The following is an 18,033-nucleotide window of genomic DNA, read 5'->3' on the forward strand; positions in this document are numbered from 1 at the left end:
TTTCCTCCAGCGCTCTCATTACTGCAGACAACCTGCCAGGAAGGGTTTTATGCGTAGCAAAGCAACAGGACCACCTAGGGTCACTCAGTTTTGGTCATTCTTGTGCAGGCATACCGAACATTTCTTTTTGAATATTAATCTGATTATTGTGATGTGAGCCTGACATGAATGTATACAGTCTTTCCAGCAGTGAAAAAACATGCAGCTTCTGCGACATCTTTCACAGAGTCAGCACCACGTTCTCTTTATATTACATCTCTTACTTCTCCAGACATCAAATGATCTTCTCTCTTAAACTGGAAGCATCCAATTGTTCTGCTCTTTGGTATTCAAGGAAGCTCTCCTGAGTCGCACCATCATAATAATATCTTACAACTAGAGACGACTGCTCAGTTTTTGTTTTTTATGTCCTTTGTCTCATGTGTCAAAATAGAAAAATGTTAACTTTCTTTAACATTCTTGAGGATTTCCTCACTCACCACTTCAGCCAAACATCCCAGAATCTCCTTTTGAGTGCTTTTGCTGATATATTTTTGCGTTTGTGGGACCTTGTGATGGTCGTCTTTTCACTAATGCATCATGTTTGCTTATTAGATCTAAGATCTTAAGGACATTTCTCTGGTTTTGTGGGGTTTCTGTTTCATCATGGCCATGTTCAGAAATGTTTTGAGTGGCTGTCAAAAGCAAAATTTCAGTCAGTTTGAATATAATTTTGATTTAAAATAACTTACTGTTTGTACCATTTCTACCACTCACTGAGGAAACTTGTTTTTGTTGCTCGGTGAAGTGTTTTGGGTAATATTTTTAAATGTGGCCACACTACTGCATGTGATTAATGTATGTACTAAACCTTCAGCAGAAATTTAATTCATTACAAACTTACTTGTCTTAAACGTTTTGTGTTAAAACATCACCAGGAGAAACTGATTTCACCTGGAGAAAGTTGGGCTGCTCAGTGGCTTCACTCCGCTGCGTTGCAGACCATCGCGTGAGCATTTGATGTTTTTCAGAGACCTAAGATTATATTTACAATTATTTAATTTTAGTGAATTAAAATTTAACTTAAAGGGTATAAGAGGCTTTTGGACAAACAAGCAAGTATTTTAAAAGCAGCACTCTACAACACGGGTGCAACACAAATGAGCACAATATAGAAATACCTAAATGAAGTAATAGTGGATTAAAGTAGTAAATGTAATTAGTGACATTCCTACTGGTTAAACGCTTGCTCTAATCTCATGTTAATGAAAAATAACAGTACTCAAGCCCAGTCGCATTATCACATCATTGAGTCATTTCTGCCTCCGGACTTTTGAAAATGATGCTGCCTTAACATATATCATTGCTCTGTCTAGGTCAGCGTTCTTCCAAGTTTGCAGTCATGGCATTTCATTCTGTCGCAGTATCTAATGATTTATTTTGTAGGTATTACTGGAAAATAAAAGCATACGAGACACACTTCAATATATTTATATTTATTATTGTTACTTTTATTGTATTACCTGCAAAAATATATATAAAGAGAAAATAAAACAGAATAATAAGGAATATAAATAGCATTGAATAAAAAAATTAAAAAAAACACCAAAAATTCATTTTTTTAAAATATAGATTTATACCAAAACTGACAGGGAAGAGATTTTGCTTTAGTTGCACCAGTGAGTTGAAGTCTCACCTGTAAAGCTAAGAAATATTTATTGAACTGGGTTACACACAGACACAAAGAACAACATGCGAAACTGGCTGTTGCAGTATTTTTCACCATGACAAGAATGCAGAAGGATAACTCCTGGTATTTTTCCTTCCACTGTGTTTTATATCAAAGTAAAATACTGACGAAGTTAGCGTCCATTACAAAGACATGTATAGTGCATAAGGCAACGCCACAGTCATCAGTGTAAACAGCTCCAAATATCAACAATGAATTTACACATACACCAAGGGAAATGTATCGGGGGATCTAATAAATGTTGAAGTACATTTTTTGCTACTTCCTCTTAAGACAAAGTAAAAATCAAAAAAGTATACTGTGTAAAAAAAGGATGTTCTTAATCACTTTGATTCTTTTTGGTTAAGACATGCAAGCACATTTAGTATTTTTAATCAAAATCACATAACTGTAAAAAAGTCTATAAAAACAGAACAACAAATGCATTATTTTGAACATCGGGATCAGTACATATGGATTCATTTTGTAAAACTTACTGCATCACACCTGAAATCTGCTGGAAATATTAAATTGAAATGTATTAAACTGAAATGTATATTTTCCATTACAACATGAAATGTGAAAACCAACAAAGAAGTTATGGCTGTAATACAGAGGAGATGATATCAGTACCCAGTTAAATACTCCAGACCCTGTCATGTGACTAACAGTCAATAACAGCTCACCCAATACAACACAGTTACAATAAATCCTTTAATAAAGGTAATAAAATAAAAGCAACATTTATATCTGGCACTTAACTGACATAAATTTCCACATATTAGCAAATATTAGGAAATCTTTGATAACATTAATGCAGTATGGCTTTACCCTGTAGCTGCAGGAAGTTTTCCTAAAAAATTCCAGGTGAGGAATCACAAGACATTTGTAGGTAAGACATTAAGAAGGAAAGATAGTTTTCAGAATAAATCACAGAAGGGGTGGCGCAGATGCTGAGAGGTCAGAAGTAGGTGTGCAGCTCTCAAGCGGCTTCAAATTCAAGGTGTTGAAGAAGCCAGACACCTGATCTGGGATTTCTGCCAGGACGCTCTGAGCAAGCAGTTCTTTAGGACACTGAGACAAAGGGCAGAGACAGAGCAACAGTGAAAGTGTGCCAATCACACACACAGAAACATGCAGTTAGAAAAGAAAGCAGGGAGGTTGGAGAGCTGCAGCTGTAATTTGAGAAGAGCACCCAAGAGAAGGTGTTTAAAGTTTAAGCTAGTCACATGTTCTTACAGCCAACCAGAGCTAGAAAAGCTAGAAAACTTCACATGGCTTCGACAGAGTCGTGCATCATTAAGTTACCGTTTTGTGCTCATACAAACCTACAGTATATGATGACTTAATGCACCACGTACTGTGAACAATCAAGGCATGACATAACCTTGAAAAAGCAAGGTTACTATGATATTTATAAATCCTGATTGCAGCTCGGATCAAATGAAGGGAAGGATGAGGGGCACGATCAGCGTGTTGGTTGGGGTACTCCTGCACATTTTAGGTAGGACTCGGTTCAGTGGGGGGCTTCAGCTCAAATAACTTGAAGAAGGAGGCCAGTTGGTCAGGCAACTCTGCCAGTACACTTTGTGCAAGGGCTGCACTGCCCGCCTGGAATAAGATGTGCAAACATTCAAATGTTGGTGGTGTTGGTGCATCTGGACAAAGAGTGTGCTTTATAGCTTGCCACGGCTTACATTTTGGAACTTCCGGAATGGCACAAACTGCACGATGTCCCGCATGGCGTTCTCTCCTGTTGTCGAACGCAAAACTCCATCGTCTCCATCCAGGAACTCCATGGCACTGAAGTCCGCCCCTCCGACCCCGACGATGATGATAGACATGGGCAGACGAGAGGCGTTGACGATGGCGTTGCGCGTCTCGTCCATGTCCGTGATTACTCCATCAGTGATGATCAGGAGAACAAAGTATTGCTGTGAATCATCAGGACAACAGGAACAAAAAAAGCAGCAGAGTGGAGCAGTCAGTTGACATTAGGACTGCTTTGATTGATTCCAAACTTTCTGTGACTCACAGATGCAGTTTGCTGCTGCAGCGCCTGTCTTCCAAATTGGGCGACGTGGTTGATGATTGGGGAAAAGTTTGTTGGGCCGTAAAGCTTCACCTGGGGCAGACACTGCTGGTAGGCAGCAACCACACCCTCTACACCTGAAACACACACAAAAAACCATCATAAAGTCATGGGTCACAGTTACATGAAGGTGGATGAAATGTACCGTATCACCGCACTAAAGCAAGTTGCTCAGACTGCAGGTTTACTGTAGTTGTGGTTTCTAGGATATTTAAAAGTAGAACAGGAGGCAGAGCCTTCAGCTTTCAGGTCTGTTTTATGTGCAAACAGCTCCCAGTTTGGATTCAGGAGACAGAAAACCTTTCTTCTTTTAAAATTAGCCTTAAAATGATGTCTTTTAATAAAGTTACAGCTGGATCAGGTGAACCTGAATCCTCCCTTATTTACACTGGAACAGGCCGCTGAGGGCTTCCCATGATGCACTGTGTTTCTTCTTCACGCACCTTTTTAGACTCTCCATGTGTTAATTCACCACTCTGCATTTAATCATTAGTTATAATTCATCTCTAGCTCTCATCCACATCGTGTCTTTGTCTTGTCTTCTTCCCCTCAGCCCCAGCTGCTCAGGGCAGATCACTACCACTCACTGAGCCTGGTTCTGCTGGAGGTTTCTTCCTGTTAAAAGGGAGTTTTTCCTTCCCACTGTCGCCAAGTGCTTGCTCAAAAGAGGGTCATCTGATTGTTGGACTTTTCTCTTGAACACTGCAGGGTCTTTACCTTACAATACAAAGCACCTTAAGGCAACTGTTGTTGTGATTTGGCACTGTATACATAAAACTGTATTGAATTGAATTTTATACCCAAAGGTACGTCCATGTTTATAAAGCAATAGGTCACAACATAGAAATTAAATTATGAGAAGAACAAGATGCAAAAATAAATCTACTAATATGTTAAAATTAAAATATCTCTTATTTAGTGTAAAACATATAATTGTTTTCCCCGTGTTGCAGCTGTTCTGCACACTGGCAAATCTGAATATAGACTGACCTCCACTGTGCTAAATAACTGCTAATGTTTATACAAACACATGGCAGTGTGAAACAAATCTCACATTACATTCAGTCTGTTATTACCTGCACAGAATGGATTGGATGGGTTGAAGTTGATGGGAAACTCGTGGTTGACCTGCACACATAAACAACCCAGATCCCAAATGATCGTATCTGCAATGGCTTACACTTACCTACAACACAAACAATCTTTCTGCCGCGTGTCACATGTACGCAAACATCAAAAGTGCAACAATCACCTGCCATGCAGGAGGAATCTGTGCTCCAAAACCAAAAGCAGGGAACATCTTATCACTGTGCAAAAGGAAGCAATACAAAAATAAAGACTGTTAATGTCAGTTTGTAAAGACCAGTGAACATTTAAAATTAAGTCTTTTTGTCAGACTCTTTACATTAATGTTCTTCATGGTTCTATTTAAACAAGACATCCTGGCCTTGCTTCTCACGCTGTTATGTTTTCACTTTGTTAATCATTTATTTTCCTGTAGTGCAAGAAAACTAGTGAATATCAGGATGATAAGCTGGTGCTCTGGCTTAATGCCTGTCAGCTGACATGCTGCATTAAGTGGTTTGCTGGGAATTCGGTTATCCATGCATTAGGAATGAACGCTCAAAATAACAGATAAGTACTGGTCAGATTATTAGTATTTTGCTGCTACTATCATGGTGAGAGCAGAGATCTATTATATTCATTCCCAGCAGCATATTCACCATGGGCCACCTTTGCTGCTAGCCCCCTCCCCTCTGTTTGAGCCACCTTTCTCCTGACTGACTCTCTCATTAACTTGAACAGGAGGAAGGTGGGTCCCTGTGCTGAGTTGGTAGTGTTCACACAGCCACGAGTAAAACAGTCTGAAGCTGGAGCTTTTGGCTCACAAGGGATTACATGCCCACACACTGACCTCATTATTTGAAACTTGTTGAATGTGGGCAACTAGTACTGTGATATATTAGGTCTTTCAAGGCTTGTAAGAATGATTGTGAGTTTGCCAAAGGCGAGGTGCATATTAAGACTTACAAACGACATGTTAAATTGCATTGAAATTACTGTAGATGAACTGATGAAGTGCACAGAAACCTTTAAGACTAGAAAAGAAAAAGTTACGGTGGAGCTTGTTTTTAAATCGGTCTGACTTATAATTTTTCTGAATGAAGGAAAACAGACTTACTTTCTGCACCTGCATAATCCTTTATGTATGTATTTACCTGTCGTAGTCCTGGATGACATTACCAACTGCCCAGATGGCTGCCAGGTACTCATTGTAGCCCTGAGGGTTGATGTAGTGGAGTGACTGGGGGAATTTGGGATCCCCATTGGAGCCTGTGAAGTCAATTGCGATCTGCGCCGCCCCCAGAGGGATGTGTTGCATTTTTTTAATAAACGTCAGTTAATTATGAATGAATCATAAAATGTCAACGTCAGTTAAATATTTCAGGTGTGTCTCCAAATGATAACTGGAAGGATTAGGATTAACAAATAAATGTGAAACTCACAGTGAAGTTAATCTGACAGCCTCCCATTATGTAATCCAGAAACGTGTACTGCCTCACTATCTGTAAACAGCACAAGAGTTACTGTGCAGCAGTACTTATCTATTAAGAAGGGTAAACAATGTTGTTTCTTGTGCTCCAGCAGATAAACAACAGGACGAATGATATATCTAAAAACATAAGAAAACATATCAAACACATATTAAAAAAATATAAAACCAGAGTACCTTGCTTTTTTTTATGATGATGATGCCAGAGTTTTTATATCCTTTCTTCTTCTCTTTTTTTTTGCTGTTGATGCACTCAAATTCCGCCTGTGAAGAAGAGAAACACAGCATACAGGTGTCAGGATGTACTTCCCCCCCTCTGCTTATTCTTAAGCAAAATGTTCAAACTGGCAAACACACACACACACACACACACACACACACACACACACACACACACACACACACACACATGAACTCACCGCAAATGTTTCTGTTGCCTGCTGGATTTGACTGAGCGAGGTCTGAAATGTTCCAATGAAGTCGTGATCGCCACTGTTGTTGTGGTCATAACAGTCAATCTAGCGAACAGAGACAGTGAGGAGAGGTGAGACTTGGAATCACCAAATTTTGCACCAAAATGATCAGCGGCGCTTGGAAATCAAAGTAGGTGAGGCAAAAGCATGGTGGGTGTGAAGCTTCAAATGTAAGGCGACTTCATGATACTAAAACGTCAACCAGAAACAAACACACACACACACACACACACAGAGGCCATCTAAGCTGGCAAATGGGGTGACAGAGTTCCTCCTTTAGAGCGATTGCAGGACCTGCTCACAGCCACACACAGTAGATTCTGTAACACTTTCGGCATTGAGAGAACACAGAAAACACAAACAGCTCCATACACAGCATGGACATCTTAGGCCTCAGTCACACGGGCCTATAAACCAGTCTGTCGGTGACCCCTCAGTAACCTCTGTTGACTACGAAAAATCTAAATTCCCAGACCGGGTGGCAAGTGGTTACTGAAGGTTGCTGGATGTCGCTACGTAAAATCAGTTGCAAAGATGGAGCTACACCAAAAACCTCCCCGTCTGTGGCAAGCAGTTGGTGTGGAAGATGCAAATTTGTCTGCAAACACGTGCTATTTGTTCTCCAATCTGTAGTGAAACTTGAAAAAGCTTCATTGAACATTTGAAAAAGGAAACGCGGATTGTCACTCCCAAAGCTAACGTTGTGCTTTAGCACTGCACTGACACTCTTCAATCGGCACAACTTTCACTTTGAAGGTGAACAGTCCCTGTTTCCAGTTTGCATATTCCACTGCCGTTTAGAGAACAGTGTGTTTGCAGACACATCTGCATCTTCCATTCAGTGAAGTGGCAACTGCAGCAACCCGCTAGCAACCAAAGCGATCGCAAGGATTGTTATGCAGCACCGTATTCCTCTTTACAACTAATTTCACACTGGTGACTCTTCAACAGCTATGAAAGCTAATGGGTAAGTAAAAAAATGGATCCATCTTAATGGAAAACTTGTCCCATTTGGAAAACTGACCCCTTGGTTAGCTTACCTAAACCTTTATATCAAATTAAATAGAATCAGTGGGCTACTTTGAGCTTCTCCCTTATTCACAGGGGTCGCCAAAGCAGACAGCTCTGTATGTTTGATTTGGCTAATTTTTTGCTCTTCCTGACACAACCCTCAACGGCTTTGTGTCTCCTCCCAGGATCAAAATGGGATATAGTGTGTGGAGCCACCAAATACAATCACCAGTAAACTTCATAAATAAGCTTCATATCCTGTTTAACAGGAATATTTGAAGGTTCAAAAAGATGCTTTTGTCAGCTGTTTTTGTAATCAGAGATCATTTTTGGACATAAAGTGTTGTTAATTACATTTGATTAAAGGCGCTCCCAGACTGTGTCAGTAAACGATCAGGTAAATTTAACCAATGGGCCAAACTCCTTGAAAGTGTGCGTTCCTTTAAGATAGATGTAGATGCATCCAGGACTTGAGCCGGTCCTGTCACAGACCCTGCATCCTTCACATTAACAGCATTCCATGTTGACACTGTCGACAGTTACCTCACGTGTACTGCTGACTGGAAAGCATCTCTTCCTGATAAGTTTGCCTTAATAAGAGTTAGAGGATGGAAACAACATAAACGAATACTCACAACAAATCTTTAGTGGCAGTAAGATCAAGGATATGCAAGTTATGCAAGAGGGAGACAACAGAGGACGTTTACGGTTCAAATCTTTCGAGATGAAAAACGGTGAAAATAAAAGCTTCAGTAGTCATAATGTTTGTTTTTAGGATATATGTGTAAAAAAAAAAACCAAACTTTCTAACGATGCCTATGTTGTCTCCCTGCTACACTGGCTATCAGCCAGTGTGGTGTTTTAAACATCAGCACCACTCCAGAATTTCACAATTAGTGCATAACAACTTTCCAGTTTTACTGGCTGCTTCACATCATTCAGCTCTGCAGACAGTTAGGACAAAAAAGAAACCAGCATACTTTATGTGTGTATGAGTGTCCTTACCTTGATAGGTTTCTCAACATCGCCTGCACAAAGTGACTGAATTGGGATTTGGAATGGTCTCCAAACAGGATTTAGGTTATTTTTCACCACCTGCACAACAACACGGATACAGAAAGACTTCCTCTGTTGGGAGATGTAACTGTACAAACGTAAAACACTTTTCCCCGTGCGCCAGAAAGCCTCAAACACAATGAGTGCAGGTTTACCTCTGTCCTGTGAGCCAGCTGCCATCCAGTTTCTGTCTGCTTGTAGAATTCCAAGAAAGGGTCGGATTTGCCAAAAAAATCCTGGAGATAAAAGGGAGGAAAAAGCAGGCAAACACAGATTACACTGTAAATTCTAAAGTGAGGATAAAGTGATGACATGTTTTAGACCACCATAACACGATATCGATCACTGCTCATCAGCTGCCTTTACCCTTTTTCACCTGGAGTTACATCCAGCTAACTGTGTCCAAGAGTCATTACTAAACTAAACTTACTACACAGGCACAGCTCGAGTTGTCCAATCACATTTCAGAGAATTTTCAGATTCAATAATCTTAGCTGTCACATCCCTGACACTTAAAAAGTTTGGCTTCACGTGGAAATGTCTTCGTTTGGGAAAGAAAGACATTTATATTTTTGCATTTAATAGAACTTTGAATTGATCAGAAATGCTATCAGTGACAATTAAAGGTTAATGGAGACATTCATCAGAAATCATTTTGAAAAGATCCACATTCTGTAGGTGCACATTGTGTTACCTAATGCACACCTAACGGATCAAACACATCTGAACCCGGACAATCTGTCTCTCAGAATCCAGAGGCCGACCAACGGTCTGTAAGGTCTCTTTTCCCCCCACTTGCTAAATTGTACTCTGGTTCCTATTCTAGGGTGACTGTAGCTCATGAGGTCATGTGCTGGTGGGAAGGTTGGTGGTTCGATCCCTGTCTCCCCCAGTCTGTGATGCATCTGGGGGCAAGATACTAATTCTAAGTTGCTCTCTGATGCATCTGTCACAGTATGAATAGAAAGCACTTCAAAGGATGGTTGGAGGTGAATGTGGCATGTTGTATAAAGCCCTTTGAGTGCTCTGGGGGAGTAGAAAAGTGCTATATAAGAATCAGTCCATTTACCATATCTCTCCTTTTATTCTGGGAAAAGCATTGTTCTCTGCAAACTCTCACCATTGTGTGAAATCATTGAGAAATGCCTGCATGGAGTGGCAATCCTTGTTTTAAAAGGAAGAACAGTCTGGCTAATTTTCTGGCCTTTTAACACAATACACTTGCAGCTTCATGAAAAGTTTCCCAGTACAACAGATTATGGTGGTTTGTGAGGAAACTGGTACATGCTTCCCTATGACTTCAACTTCCCAATTACTATGATTTCAACTCTTAACTAACTAAATTGTTGGTTGTGTAATCCAAAAAATGTGTCACTGAAACAAAGCTTTTCATTGGAAACACTGCAAATGTGTGCCTATGACCACTGATTTAAGTGCTTTTCTCTAAATATAAAAACATAACCTTTCAAAGTGGCACAAACTTTTGATGAGTGGTGTTAAATGTTTTTCTAATCATAAACTGTGACCAGTAAGAGTCAGTAACTTCAGTCAAATCATCCGCGTAAAGATTTCTGATTACAGGAACATAATTCCTTCTAGTCTAAGACACCTTCTTGTCCAGTTTTCTTGCTGCGACTTCAAATGCCACCACTCTGTTGTCAGTCATTTCTTCTGCACATATCTAGAGAACAAGAAGCAGTTTTGCATTAAAAATGTGAAATAAGTTCACTCAGATTTCACCAAATCACTGCGTCCCTCACTCAAAGAAACTCACAGTAATGGTTCCCTTTCCTGCAGGCATCTTGTCCTTCTTAACAAGTGGTTTTGTTAGTTTTCTTGAGGACACGATCTGAACAGAAAGACACATCTTAGTCATCACTAAACAACGCCAATACCACTTCCCACCACTTATAGCTCTTTCAGTATATATATATATAGACAAATGGCTTGTAATGAAAATCAAAGATGGCAAACCTGTCCCAAGGTACACTCCAGCTGTCCCAGGAAGTCAGCCTCTTGCAGACTGCAGTTTTCAGTGTCAATATCGTGCACTTCAAACCTCAACTTCTGCACCATCTCAAAATAGTAGTCGAGGACAATAGGCTTGGAAAACTTGGGACTGAGGCAGTTCTCGATTTTCTCCGTGCGACCAACCTAACACAAACACGTTTCACAGTCAGGGATTTTCTTTTAGGAACTTTTAAAGTTGAGCTGTTGCCCTAAAACTGGAAATTGATAACTCTAATTTTTTTAAGAGTAAGGCCTTTCAAATCCACACAACAAAAACCTACTTACCTCAAACCAGTGGTTTCCAGAGGAGTTCATGAAAAGCACGCATAGAGGGTCGGACTTTGAGAATGCATCCATGTCGAGCAGATGGTCACAGGAGATGCTCAGCGACACCTTGGTCACACAGTCTGCGACCCTCGTCTGCTGGACTCCAACTGCCGCCATCGCAGCCCGGAAACGCTCAACTCACAAGAGCTGATGACCATAAATGTGGATAAACAGAAAATGAACATGGAGAACATAGAATACGGTATTGTGCAAAAGTCTTGTGCCCCCCTTAAACGTTTCATTTAAAATAGGTGCAGCAATTTACTGAAAGATGCAAAGATACATAAATTCAAATGAACTTGGAAGTCAGTGTCTGGAATTACTTCCTTTATTCCTCAATGGAGCCAGAACTCTCTTAGGCAAGCTCTATAGTAATTTCTGTGATCTTCAGGAACAATTCTCCAGGCTTTCCAGGAAGGACTTTTTTTTTTTTCCCCTCCCCTCTTTTTCCCCTTCCCTTCCTTCCTCTCCTCATCCTTTTTACATAAAATATAATTATCATTATATAAACAATCATATCTATGTCTATACATACATATTTATTATCCTAAATAAGTATATTCAAAGGAGGGAGAGAGGGAAAAAAACAAAAAAAAAAAAAAAAACGAACCCCCCCCCCCCCCCAAAAAAAACAACAACAACAACAAAAAAAAAAAACCACCTGCGTAGACCCATATATATAATCTTGGGGCAGATATGAGAGGAGGCCAAACCTCTCAGTTTTACTTATTAAAGTAATCTATAAAGGGTTGCCAAATTAGGTAAAACTGTTTAACATTATCTCTTAATGAAAATGTAATTTTCTCCAACTGTAAATGATATATTGTGTCTCTTAATAAAGCAGAATGAGTTGGGGGGGCTTTATTTTTCCAATTTAGAAGTATAAGGCGTCTTGCAAGCAATGTTATAAAACTCAGAGCACGAATTTGTTTATTATTTAAGTTTTTAACTGTAGCTACACCAAATAGTGCCATTACTGGGTCTGGGGGGAGCTGTTTTTTAAAAATATCAGACAAAGTTATAAATATTTTAGACCAGTAGGTAGCGATATTAGGACATGTCCAAAACATATGTGACAATGAGGCAGAATTCTGGCCACATCGATCACATCTTGAATCGGCCCCTGGAAACATCCTTGAAACCTTCAATTTAGACAGATGGAGCCTATGCAAGACCTTAAATTGTAGCAGTCCGTGCCTGCAGCAGACAGAAGTGGAGTGAACCAGTTCTTGTGCCTTAGTCCATTGATCTTTAGTGATGTTAGTAGCCAGTTCTTCACTCCAAGCATTTCTCAAGTGGTCCAATGTAGTTGTACTGTCTATTTGCAAAAGTTGGTTGTAGATCCTAGAAATAGCTCCTTTCTTTAGCGGGTTCATTAAGAATAGATCATCTGAAACTAGCTTTTGTGGTTCATTGGGAAAGGATGGAAACGTTTCTTTAATAAAATGACGTATTTGTAAATACTTGAAAAAATCTCTGTTTTCTATGGAAAATTTTTGTTGAAGTTGTGAAAACGAAGGAAAAAGATTATCAATAAACAGATCCTTGATTGTGTGTATCCCTTTGGAAGTCCATAGCTGGAATGTTGATCCTGAGAGCAATGTGTATGCTTGATTATGAATTAATGGTGTAAAGATTGAACATTGATGCCAATGAAAATGCTTTCTAATTTGAGACCAAATTTTTAGTGAGCCAGACACTACCGGATTTTTACATTTATGCTTACCCAGATCTGAGTTTGAATGAACCAAAGATTTAAGCGTATTGGAGAAAAAAGTCATACTTTCCATCCGTTCCCAATCAGGTCTATGTTCCCCGCCCCAGAATGACATACAACGTATATTACAGGCCCAATAATAAAACTGAAAACAAGGCAACCCCATTCCTCCTGTAATCTTGGCTCTTTGGAGAAATATCTTTTTTATTCTGGGTGTCTTTTTGTTCCAGATAAACTGAGAAATTAACTGGTCTGTTTTCTTGAAAAAAGTTTTTTTCCAGGAAGGACTTTTAAAGCTTTTCTCCGATTTTGTCTCCTTTTGTTCTGTTCTTTGTTGAGATGATCCCAACTGCTTCCATAATGTTCAAATCTAACAGGCGGAGGCCAATCCATGACTGATATGGTTCCTTTGTGTGTGTGTGTGTGTGTTTTTTACCCGGGTATGTTTTTAGTTATTTGGCAGTGTGTTTGGGATTATTTTCAGGCTGAAAAATGAAGCCACTGCCAATCAGACGCTTTACAGATGCTACAGGTAAGGTGGATCAAAATCCTCTTCTGCATTCATAATTCCATTGATTTTGAGAAAATCTCCAATACATCCACAATATTTTATCCATGGCTATAAACACACACCTCTCTCCTGACCTCCTCTGGTTTTTTATTTTTATTGTTTTATAATTTAGACAGTTGCTGTGCGAGCATGCAGGTGGTTTCTCATTCAAGTCAATTCACTTAAATTTTATTTATTTATAAAGCACCAAAACACAACAACAGTTGCCTCAAGGCACTATTGTAAGGTAAAGACCCTTTACTAATACAAAGCAGAGAGAAAACCCCAATCATATGACTCCCAATGAGTAAGGGCTTTGGTGACAGTGGGAAGGAAAAACTTCCTTTTAACTGGAAGAAATCTCCAGAAGAACCTAGCTCGAGGAGGGGCAGCCATCTGCAGCCAGTTGTTTTCTCTGCTGCTCTTCCCTCTCTCTTGAAGATGTGCATGGAGAAGTAACTGTGCAGTTACTTCATGTGAAGTAACTGCAACCAACTCAATTAAAACACTTAATTCACACCACACAACGCCGATTGCAGCAACATAGAGTTGAAGGCCAGACTAGCTACACACACATGCAAAATTAAAGGCTAGGTTTTTTTGGGGGGTTTAAACCTCCTGGTTTCTAATGTAATTGTTTAAATGCACAAAAACTGTACTTGCTGTCACCTGCACCTAGACTGAAACATAACTTTGCTGTTTACATGTGTCCAAAAACCTTTAGGCGTCTGCAGTACCGGGGGAACCTGTCACGTTCAGTGTGACTGTAAGTTTAGGGTACCCTTGGTTCAGCTGCTAGATGTTTTTTTATTTTATTTTAATTGTTTTGTTTTTATGGCTCATAAAAAACTATTTGAATAGCAGACTTTTATTTTTTATGTAAAATTGTTAGAAGCTTTCTGATGTTGTCTACTTGTTAACAGAATTAAATGTTCAGCCACAGGATTTGTCATTGTAAAACAAATCTCATTTTAAATGGGTGATATAACATATTATTACATTAATTATGCAATAAAAGCCCCAGATTTTTATCTTAAAGTCACATAATAAAATTAAGTATAAATAAAGTAAATAAAGTAATCTGGGCGCTACAGCTTTAAGCAGCTTCGCGCGCTCCCGCGGGCGGCAATTTCTTTTTGGCACAACACCTGGAGCTCAGGGGCAAAACAATCGCATGAATGCTGCTGTTTGACTGAGGAAGAATAAAGTCTATATTTAATGTCAAAAACCTCTTTTTTCTAACATCTGTATTTCCCTGTTTTAACTACAGAAAGTTTTCATTATGTCATGATTGTATATTTCCATGATTTCATGGTATTTTTTCAGGCGCTCCAGCTACCGCAGTATTGCTGTTTTGCCACAGCTGTTTTCTTTTTTTAAAGGCTGTTTTAGATGCTTTCTTTCTTTCTTTTTTATTGTTTTGTTTGAATGGTTCACAGGTCAGTGTTAAATGGCTTAACAAACACAAAACATTCCTGCGAAAATGGTCAGGTACAAGGACCGGACTGAGGAGTGGTCAATGTCCAAAGAGAAAGCCTGGTGAAAAGCTCAAGAACCTACATAAATGTGTGGCTGCTTGGAAGCGAAAAATAAAGAAATCAGTGATGACTCAAGACTTTTGCACAGATTATTTGTCAGCCATATAATCAGTCACCTTATTATTGATCTATTACATTATATTAAAACACATGATTAGTATTTTAGTGTAATATCTGTTGGCTTTCTAGTTAATGTTCTCATTCAAAGCCATTTAGAAATTACAGATGTACTAATAATAATGCACAGTCAGTGGAAGATGCTTTTATATACATGACATGTTATACATTGTATTTTAATGTACATATTACATTTGGATTTGGGTTGATCATTTACATAAAAACCAACCACCATGAAGCAGTGGAGGACGTGAATCATGAATGAATCATATCCGTTATATCAAAATATCTATGCCGATACTTCCCTCAACACGTGTTTCCATGTATTTTGCAACTATCTTTGTGTTATTGTTCATACTCCGTGTTCTACAATATAATAAACTAATCCTTTTTGGTCACTTAAAACATCTTTATATAACTGTCAGCGTATATTTGTTGGGACTTCTGCTGCCTTCTTGGCCTGACCTTTCTTGAAAAAGACGTTTTAAATGTCAATGAGACTTTTACACTGATAAATAAAGAATTTATCAAAGTTGCTTTGCCAAAAAAAAGGCTGAAGCTTCCATCTCGTGACAGAAATATCCTTTCTATCTTAAAAATGTCTCGATATCATTCACGAGAGATATGTTTGACACACATTTCCCAGATTATAGAACAAGAAGTCAATCCATCAGAGACAACTGACAAACATTATTACATAGTAAATAAACCTTAATTAACGTTACAATATTAGAGTTAGTTGCCTAAAAACTTCTCTAAAGAAACACAGAAAGGTTGTGGCTGTTCACATAAACACCACGCGAAAAGCCACACCTACGAACTCTGTCGTTAAGTTGAATGGGTTTATTATCAGCGACGGTCACATGACGCGAGAAAAAGTATATACACACTCTGTGGGAATTCATCAGCAGCGCTTAAACTCTTGAACAATTGCAAATGTCAAGACTAGCGCGGTGGTAGCTTACCTCGTAAGCCTGCTTGCTAGCGACACTGCTGCGGTGCTGTGGTTTGTTTCCAGCTGCTGCAGCAACAGCACAGCTAGCTCGGTGGTGGTGGGCGGAGTCCAGTGCGCTTACTTCACGTACCGACCGCAAACACGACCTCCCAAATCAACTGTACGAACTACATGAGACCAAAAGGTATAAAACTCACACACAAACACATATACTGTAAAAAATAATAAACAAGGACACAACTTTTGCCATTACGAAGTCAGCCCAAAAGCTTATAATAGCCATGCGGGTGGTGTATGGAGGAAATGTCGCGGAAATGACAATGAACTATTTTATTTAATAGTAAACGATAAAAACACATGAATTCGTACATTTATTTAGAATTAAAGTGACACCATAATTTAAGTAAATTACCAACCAGCTCACTACTTTGTGTTCACGTGATCGTTGAGCCCATTCTTAGCAGCTGTGTGTTCCACTCGGGTTCCACTACATGTTGCCCTGCAGTCACGGATGTCAAACATAAAGCCCGGGGGCCACAATCGGCCCAGCAAAGACTCCAATCTGGCCTTCTTGACAGCTTTGGAAAATATGTAGGAAGGTATACATGTTTGGACTTTTAACTGTATTTTTGTAAGTTTTAAGTTTAGTTTAAGTTTTGTAAGTATGTAAGTTAAACAATTAAATGGCAGAAAAGTTCCCATTTCTTAACTGTATACTACAGAAATTTCAGTTTAAAGATTGTAAGTTGTGAAGCAACAAAAATGTAATGATTTTTAGATATAGGACAGTCTGGTGAGCTACCAGAACGTTTTCAGTAATTTTATATATTTATCATGCAGAAAAACTGAGATGTGTTGTTGAAATTGCATTTCTTTAACTCTTATTAAGATTTTCCCTTGCCCTGCCTACTTAAGATCATAGTGGGTTATATGTAGTCATCAGTGTAAAATGATTTTAACATCCCTGCCCCAAACTTTCCATAAAAGGCATCATGCTAACACAGCTGGAAACTGGACAAAATCTTCAAAATACCTCACCGAAAAAAAGAAATTCTAAAACTCCTCAGTTCTTGTTATGAAAAACAGTGAGGACCATTAATGTGTGGGAAAGCCCAAAAATGTTTATAGTGTGTAGTGGTCCTTTCAAAAACAAGTATAGCTGTTTTGGTGTCATTTAATAAAGTAGCCAAAGTAAAGACTTGTAAGACGTCTGTTTTCCAACAACCAGCATCTGTATTTGTGCATTAAATGGAGGACTTGTACAGAGAGATATCCACAGGCAGGAATGACTTCCTGTGTCTTTCAGTGGTGCATTTGAGTAATCTCACTCTATTAGTGAGTGTCCTCCTGTGACTGGCCAGCACGTCATGGAGTGGGTGGGAGGTCCAGCACTATCCTTATCTTGGACAACATCCGCCTCTCTGAAACCAACTTAAGGGAGTCCGGCTTCATCCCCACAACATTACTGGTCATGTTTATTGAGTTTGTTTTTCTGATCCTTCCAAGATATAATAGACTGTAGGATGTAGAATACAGCCTGTCTTTATATGAGCTTGCATTTATAACAAAAATTTTTTTTACAAGAAATGGGAGGAAGAGGAAGGAAAGATTCACAGCAAAACAGTGAGAAGGTGGCTGAGGATATCTAAAAGAATAAAAAGCAAGAAAAAAACAGAAAAACCCATCTCTGCCTCCTACCACCTACACCCACTCCACCCCTTCTACCTTTTAGCTTAGAGATCTTAGAGAGATTGAAACTTATATTCTCATTTATCATTTTTTTAGGGTGTGCTAATTTTTTTTAATTGTTTTTTTATAAGCCTCAGCACCCTAAAGCACTTAGTTAGGAGAGGAACGTGCTGTGTTTAAAGGAGAATGAATGCAATCTTTATTTAGCTACAGTATTACCATGTTATGACATGTTA

General features: G+C 39.0%; 1 protein-coding gene across 2 annotated transcripts; it reads right to left on the reverse strand.

Annotated features, from left to right (window-relative positions):
- Positions 1-1,501: 1,501 nt before the first annotated feature.
- On the reverse strand, positions 1,502-16,242 carry LOC120725723 (copine-3-like). 2 transcript variants are annotated; one of them, XM_040018700.1, is made up of 16 exons: positions 16,119-16,242; positions 11,190-11,378; positions 10,869-11,048; positions 10,669-10,743; positions 10,504-10,575; positions 9,050-9,130; positions 8,844-8,933; positions 6,774-6,872; positions 6,532-6,618; positions 6,308-6,367; positions 6,020-6,153; positions 5,053-5,107; positions 4,877-4,928; positions 3,744-3,877; positions 3,406-3,642; positions 1,502-2,782 (listed from the first exon to the last, which is right to left on the reverse strand). In XM_040018700.1, the coding sequence occupies exons 2-16, from the start codon at positions 11,346-11,348 to the stop codon at positions 2,639-2,641; spliced, it is 1,659 nt and encodes a 552-aa protein (XP_039874634.1). In that variant the 5' UTR covers positions 11,349-11,378; positions 16,119-16,242; the 3' UTR covers positions 1,502-2,638. The 2 variants fall into 2 exon arrangements, with proteins under 2 accessions (XP_039874634.1, XP_039874636.1); XM_040018702.1 differs by having other exon boundaries at positions 2,667-3,319.
- Positions 16,243-18,033: the final 1,791 nt, after the last annotated feature.

Source organism: Simochromis diagramma, unplaced genomic scaffold, assembly GCF_900408965.1.
Source record: "Simochromis diagramma unplaced genomic scaffold, fSimDia1.1 OVJJ01000717.1, whole genome shotgun sequence".
NCBI lineage: Eukaryota > Metazoa > Chordata > Actinopteri > Cichliformes > Cichlidae > Simochromis > Simochromis diagramma.